The following is a 7,415-nucleotide window of genomic DNA, read 5'->3' as shown; positions in this document are numbered from 1 at the left end:
ATGAAGGTCCAGCTGATGGAGTTTTTTCCGCAGGAATACAGGATCCCTGTGTTCGCAATCCTTCTATTCTTCCCCGTTCCCGATCCGTCTTTAGCCTTCCTCCTGCGTTCAGACTTCATGAGGCGGAGCAGTGGGTGTTGTTTGATTTCGGACCGATTCCGCAGTTTCGAGAACCCCAGGACGGAGAAACGAAAGGATGGACTGAGAGACTTCCCGCCGCAGAGTGCACGTCACGAATGAAATTAGACGGAAGCATCTCGGTTCCTCCCATGCTCGCGAGGCGAGAAACTTCCGGGGCGCTCGTGCCGAGTGACCGAGATCTTCCCCCTTCGTGAAAAGGCTGCGGTGTGCTGGACGCCGTTCAGGAGATCGGAAGGGGATTCAGAGATGATTTCGAGCGTCTCTCCAGAAGTATTCGGAAAGAGAGTGTAACTCTTGAGTCATTCACGAAAAGGATGAGCGGGTTCCCCATGTTGCGAGCGATGCCAAGGTGTCTCTCGAAATTCTGGTAGTCTCCACGGGCCATACCGAGTTTGTCTGTCCCGACCCTGACTCAATCGCTGCAGCAAGGGATTCCGCTTCAGAAAGCCACCCTTACCCATTGTCATCCGAATCAGAGATTCCTGCTGCTGCCGTTCTGGCACTTGCTGAGGCAATCGGATGCTCCATAGATGCGACACCCAATCCCATGATAAGAGCAGGGGGACCAGCTAGGGAGATTCGTTACCCGATAGGCAAGGTGAAAGGCCCGGTGAAAATTCCGGCCTTCCAATTGAGCCTTCCATGAAGACAGAGGATCCCAGAGGTAAGAGATCGCCTTGCTGTTTGAGCCCCCTCGATCGCTCTAAATCTTAAAAGGTTGTGATTGGGAGGATCGACTTAATATCACTGGGGTCGCTCACGGAGTTTGAGCCCGAGGCCTTCCAACTTCCACTGCCCCGCATACCTAGGTTTCATCTGCTCTCTCACTGGGATTGGCACGGTCGCCCTCTTCGGTGGCACTGAACATGATTCGTTTCTCCGGGAGAGTCGAGCTGCTCCCGTGTTGGCAGCAGATAGATGGAGTATATCCCACAAACGATCAATATAAGCGGACTCGGAATTCCAGGATGTGAGCGAATGGAACATCTCCAGGAGCACTCAGCTCCCGCGAAGTTCTGTGTGACCTACCTGGAGATTTGAGGCTTCTACCCAACACTCTCAACGAGGATGGGCGGGGTCCGACTATTGATGACAATGAACAGAGGGACACTGGGAAGAAGCACCACCGGTCACCGTACCAGAACCACCAGAATCAGTATCTTAAGGAATTAGGAACTGAAATCGAATGGAAGGCGGAATCGATTCCTCTTTACCAACTCCCGCATCCAGCCCCAGCAGACCATCGCAATGCGGCGCTTTGATGAAAATCGGGACGCCTGAAGAGCAGGACGGAATTCCGAATCACCGCAATGCGAGCCCTTGCCGCGTTTCTCCTAATCACGCGCTTATGGACGGCACACAGCGGAGTCATTCTTGTTTCCTCCGCTGCTCCGGAATCTTCGGTCGGTGCGACTCCAGGTTCCCGGTGGGTTGAATGCTTTTTTTGGATGAGTAAAACTTGCTCAGTCGGAATCGTATCCTTTTGAAGCCCGTCTCGGGAAAACTGTCGCACTTCCTCGAAGGGACTCCCGGGGAGCATCTCTGGACTTCCGAGTGAAAGGAAATCGGCTCCTTCTCTGCCGCCCTCAGCCCCGAGGTCGTTCCTCCCTGTGAAGGACAACGCTGGACTCCAGCCGCGACAATGCACAGCAGCGTGGGATCGTTCCAGAGAGATTCCCAGCTCGAGATCGCGCAGCTTCCCTTCCGCGCGACGAATGTCATTAGCTCTTCTCGATCTATCGTTTCATATGTACGATCAGATTCATCTCGGCGAACCGTCTAAGAGTGACGCCTCCCGATTCCATGAATCTCTCAAACTCCTCTTAGAAAACCGCTGCCAAAAATGCTTCCGATCGGATATGGATTGCATGCTCTATAATCGCAACACATGTTTCTTACACAATCGGCATTGTGTATGGCTGAGATATTAGACTGTGGAACGGCAAGAATCTCACATATCGGCGGATCAGCGGTCGGCATGTTCGGCCTATTAATAACGGGCGTTTTCTTCATTGGCGTGGTAGGAGGCCAACAGAATGCATCAGATGCCTCTTTGTCGTCAGCTCAGGGTTATGAAGGGTATGTCTCAGTTATGTCAGACGACAATAATTGACGAGGCGAATTCCGTCACTTCGCTGCGTGTCTGAATCTCCTTATCCTTCCCAGATCGAAAGTTTTTTCTTCAGTCATTGCCAACGACCGGATATATCATGATTTCCTGGAACTCCGCAGCCAACGAAAGGTTCCTCTTTGAAGCGAAGATATATTCACTGATCATTGTCCGAGCTGTGAGTCTCGAGCTTCGGGCGATCCTTTGGAGAATGCGTCCCGGAGATGCTTCACTCCCGATTTTTCATTTAGATCGCTTTCTTGAACGATCTGATGAGGGAGAAGACTTCGACCCTTTATTTCCTGGTGCTACAAGAAGACGTGGTGATGGTGGGCGAGCGGTTGCAAGCACTCGGGATTCCCTTCTACGTGGTTGAGGAGGATCTCCAATCGTGAGTTCCTCATCGACTGTCTCAACAGCAATTCGAGGGGAGACGTGGATCCGAGCCCGTGATATCCCGGCCAGGATGAATTCTATTTCAGCTTGCTCGCTCGTGAGAATGGTGGTCCGCAAATGTTCAGCAATGGTCTTCTGGAGGATGGACCTTTCGATCTCATCTCTTATCCCTCGTACGCGCAAATATTAAAACACATAGACTTCTACGTCAAAGATCCGCTACGCGGCAAGCACGTCAGCAAATTCATAATCGGGGAAAGCTATCAGGGACGACCAATCGTGGGAGTTAGGGTGAGTTCTACCACAATTCCGGCGAACAGCACTGCGTCGGATGCGTTTTTGATGTCTTTAGCACCGAGCTCCGACTTCCAGTTCAATAGGGGACACTCCGAAGACAAGGCCGTGATTTTTTTCGAATGCGGAATCCATCCTCGAGAGTGGATCTCGATCACCACCTGTGCATGGATGATCCACGAGTTTTCCTCCAATGCTGCGAAATATCGTGACATTCTCGACGTTTACGAAGTTCGCATCGTGCCGTCCGCAAACCCAGACGGATACGAATACACCAAAACTGTTGAGTTCACGCTTCATTATCAATTATCACCGTGACCCTGAAGGAAATCCGTTCTTCGAAAGGGATGTGTTTGCGTCCACTAAGTCCATGAGCGTCCACCTTTGTAGCCGATTTCAGCTAGTGCTCGTCAGAAATCTCGAGCCTTTTTTCAGCACCGATTCTGGAGAGGGAACCTTAGACCCAGCGAGAAGAATCCGCGATGCAAGGGTGTAGACATCAACAGAAACTTCGACGTCGGTGAATTCTGCGGTGAGGAGAACTCTAATCAAGGGATCAGCCGTCGGCGTCGCGTCCTCGGAACTTCGCCGGTGTACTAGCATATGAACAATTTCTGATCTTCCCCTTCAAGGACCCGGAACGAGTCAAGATCCTTGCAATGAGGAATACTGTGGAGATTCCCCGTTCTCTGAGCCGGAGTCACATGCATTGAAGAACGCGATCCTCGTAGTCCAGGACCGTCTTCATTACTATATTTCGCTACACGCCTACGGTAAGCAAGACTCGAGGCCGAAGCCCATGACGGACAAGCCGGAGCTAAGAATCCGTTCGGTATGGCTAGCTGGCGATTCCTTCTCGGCCAAGCGATTGGCGAGAACTCCAACAAAAAGTTAAAGAAAGCAATTCAACGACACCGAACAGGTCAGTTATGGATGTACCCTCACTCATACACGACTGAGGATGCTAAGGATCACGAACGATTCCACCGTAAGGCGTCTGCCGGGGCTCGAGCCATTCGCGAGATGTCTGGGAAAAATTACACTGTCGGACCGATAGCGCAAACTCTGTGTAAGTGCGACTCGATCCCCTTCGAAACAGGTCACATGCCGGGAGCGAACTGCCCATGAAGAAATAGCGATTGCTTTCTACTCCACTTCTTGATCGCTACATTTCCAGATGCTGTGACTGGGTCTTCCGTGGACTGGGCATACGAACACGGTGCCCGCAATGCATTCGTGATCGAGCTCCCTCCGACCCAAGCCGAGGCCCGAGGTGCGATGGGATTCATTGTCATGCCTGACAAGATACAATCCATAGCCCAATCAACATTCCATGGAATCCGAGCTATGATCAAATCTGATTAAAGTCTGCTGGAATGAGGATGATCCATCTTTTTCGTCCATGTTTTGGCGTCTGCTGCTGCCGGAGAGATGTGTCGCGAATCGCGATTTTCAGAGCAGCACAAGAGCCGCAATTCCCGCAGGTCAAGCCCTTCGCGTCTGAATTATCATCCCTCATTCACGAATTTATCGGCCCAAAAGGTTCTGCACAGTAATATCATGATGCGAAGCCCTGCCCCGGAGAACCAGAGGGTGTAACGAGCAGGAGCGATGGGACGAGGAGGGACGCTGTGAGGATCAGAGTGATCGCCCGGCTGGCCATTCATCCATTCTCCACATCATCGACGAGCTTAATTCTCCACAGCATGGTGCAGCCTCTCCCGCAGTTTGAAAGATGAAGACGAACGTCCGATAAGATCGGAGCGGAATTTTGCGCGCCGACACATTGGAAATGCTGTCACCTCCCCCCCCCCCCCCGACTGGCTGTTATCTTCATTCCGCATGTTTCGGCCTTGGCTGCTAGGTCCCTGCGGTGGATATTTGCGAGGAAAGGCAGTAGAGAGAGCTTGATAACATGATTTTTGATGGACGGCGACTTGACTAGACGCCGGAAGCAAGGATTTTCGAACCCTTCGGCCGGCCGCTCCCGCTGCGGTCTCGAATTTGCATCGGCCGGCTCTGGAAGCTCCGTTTGTCAGTTTCCTGCGCCTCTAATGACCTTCCCTGTGGATCGGGGCTAGCAACCCTCCACTCATTTCTGTCATTTCGTGCGGGGTTTCGAGAGGCGCTTCGCGTGGGAGCGTGTCGCGACTCGCGACCATGCACGAGGTAAACATTCGTGTCTGAAATGAAAGGTTTGTCTGACCATAAGAACGGTGGATGTTAGGGGGAATCTCCGGCGCAGGTTATAACCGATGAGACATCAGTCGCGGTCTTCGGGGAGTTGAACATGATCCTTGTTCGGTTTTTTAAAAGGGCTTCATTGAGCCAAAAGTATTTTCTTGAATGTCCATTTCGAGCCGGGAGCGTTCCGGCGTGGAGAGAAAATTATGATGACAGTCGAGCGGACAATAGAGGGTGGTGAGTATTCATGGACATCATGTGGATTTAGACTCACTACATCGTCATGATCCTAGATACAGCCTTTATCGCTGAGCTTCGTGTGTGCCGAACAGTCTCACAATACGCAAATGAGACTTGGCTTTGCTCCGGAGGCCGCCCAGAGACTCACTACAGATGAAAATTACTGGGAATATCCCGACTCAAGCCCCTCTCCGATAGAAGACCCCCTGTGGGAGGATTCGAATCAAATTTTGCTTACTGGAGTCTCTGCACGCTCCCGTGTATACTTCAATTGTGCGATTCCCATGGAACCTCCTTCATGAGAAATGCCGGTAAGAATCGAGGGAGGCCCTTTTTTCATAGGAGCCCCCCGGTACAGGGGTCGAAAATTTAATCGAAGCCCCTCTCTATAGAAGCCCATCTGTGGAGGGGTTTGAAACAATCAGCAACAGAATAAGATAGAATCAACAAAGTCGCCAGTTTCTCAATGCGAGTCCCTTTTTTATTCCAAGGGAGGGAAGTATGGACAGAGGTGTCGGAAGATCAGCCGGGAATCCATCTAAGCGAAATCGGTGCGCTCGACAACGATGGTGAAGACGCGCGTGTATGGATTCTTCAAGAAACGGGATAACTGTTCAGAGACCTCCTGGTCGACTTGTTCTCGACCTCCGCGTACCTACGGGGACGGGAATAGAATTAGATTTTTCGGTAAGGGGAAGGGACGACACGTCCGAATCTGAGGTATTGTTCATAGGAGCAAACCTGAGAGAGTCGATGGGAAGTTCTCCCTGGACGACTTTGGTAGACAGATAGAAACTGGTCGGATCGACAACGTTGACGCTGAGTATTCCATCGAGTTTCTGGATTTCAATCAGAGCAAGGACTCCTGGACCAGTTTGGGTTCCCGCCGTAATCGTTCCCAACTCGTAGGAACCATCATGGGAGCTCGCGACGACATGGAACTCCGTGCCTGTGAATGATTCATCGAGATCCATCGATTGACGCCATTCCTCCATGTATGCCAAGTATGACGCGAGATTTAGTTTAGTCTAATCTGTGTCTGTGGACGATTTACACCGGTCAAATGCTCAGGAAGTTGTAAACATATAGCGGATGTCTAGCGATAAGGTCGCACGAGTTAATCCGGAAGCTTCGCGGAAGGGCATGGGAATGCTCGCACCGTAGAACCGTAGAAGAAATGGAATCTCTATGGCTCTCTAATCTCCCTATGGAGTGATATCGCTACGTCTGTCTATCACCGGACCTGTTTTTGACGCCTGCCCTTTTCGAGCAGATTTCTAACTTGCTCTAGATGCTCAATCACCTCAGCCTGGTGAATATATATTTTTTGAGCTGCTTAGACCCATGCTCCCCGCAACATTCCCGTGTTTCTCCAGTTATCGGCATTTTTAGGCAATCAAGTATTTTTCGGCAAGGAGAGCCTATTCGATTTTTTATTTTCTTCTCAAAGCAAGTTAAGCCTTCGCACTGAGATGTCATTACGAGCGCCCCCACGGCTAATATATATATTCCTATCATCATAAAGATATGAAAGTCTAATAATAATGTTCTAATAATTCACCGGGAAGGAAAATGACGGAATGTGAAGTCATGAATTGGATTGGAACCGAGATCAGTTTATGAAACCCACGCAAGCCTCCGAAAGCCGAGAGTGGAGGGGGTTCCACAGGAATCCGAGCCTGAATCCCTGAGGAATCGTCGATTGAGCCCTAAGGTCCAATGGAACGTACATTGAGAGCCGTTGGTCTAGATCTCGGTGCATTAGGTCCCAAACACCCCCTGTTCACAACTCATTCAGACTATTGAGACGAGCTATTTCGGGATATCTTGGGGAACGTGGGGCGATGGACATAACGGCACAATTGCCGGTAGATGTTGCAATACTCTGGACGTAGTTGACAAGACCTATCTGTCTGTTTGTGACGCGAAAACGTCTCTCTGCTTTTTAGGATATATTTCGGGTGGTACGTCGCCGTTCCGGAAATGTGCCCCAGAATCAGTGAGTAGAGCGATTCCGAATGCGGTGGAATCGTGTTCCGTAGTCATGGAG

The 7,415-nt window shown here is 50.8% G+C and overlaps 1 protein-coding gene across 1 annotated transcript; it reads left to right on the top strand.

Annotated features, from left to right (window-relative positions):
• The first annotated feature begins 2,100 nt into the window (after positions 1-2,100).
• LOC100906683 (carboxypeptidase B) lies at positions 2,101-4,318 on the top strand. The gene is made up of 9 exons (XM_003739317.1): positions 2,101-2,220; positions 2,308-2,383; positions 2,503-2,642; positions 2,734-2,938; positions 3,020-3,223; positions 3,377-3,473; positions 3,574-3,714; positions 3,864-4,010; positions 4,119-4,318. The coding sequence occupies exons 1-9, from the start codon at positions 2,120-2,122 to the stop codon at positions 4,304-4,306; spliced, it is 1,299 nt and encodes a 432-aa protein (XP_003739365.1). The 5' UTR covers positions 2,101-2,119; the 3' UTR covers positions 4,307-4,318.
• Positions 4,319-7,415: the final 3,097 nt, after the last annotated feature.

This window comes from Galendromus occidentalis, unplaced genomic scaffold, assembly GCF_000255335.2.
Source record: "Galendromus occidentalis unplaced genomic scaffold, Mocc_1.1 scf7180000076500, whole genome shotgun sequence".
In the NCBI taxonomy this organism is placed as follows: domain Eukaryota; kingdom Metazoa; phylum Arthropoda; class Arachnida; order Mesostigmata; family Phytoseiidae; genus Galendromus; species Galendromus occidentalis.
Note: the sequence above shows the minus strand (reverse complement) of the source record. Positions and strands in the feature narration are given on the sequence as shown.

Bases quoted from the DNA above. Each gene is read 5' to 3' on its own strand.
- LOC100906683 (XM_003739317.1), top strand. From the start codon at position 2,120: ATGTTCGGCCTATTAATAACGGGCGTTTTCTTCATTGGCGTGGTAGGA. The intron at 2,221-2,307 runs GTATGTCTCAGT...TATCCTTCCCAG, and splicing joins TCAGCTCAGGGTTATGAAGG to ATCGAAAGTTTTTTCTTCAG. The intron at 2,939-3,019 runs GTGAGTTCTACC...TCCGACTTCCAG, and splicing joins GACCAATCGTGGGAGTTAGG to TTCAATAGGGGACACTCCGA.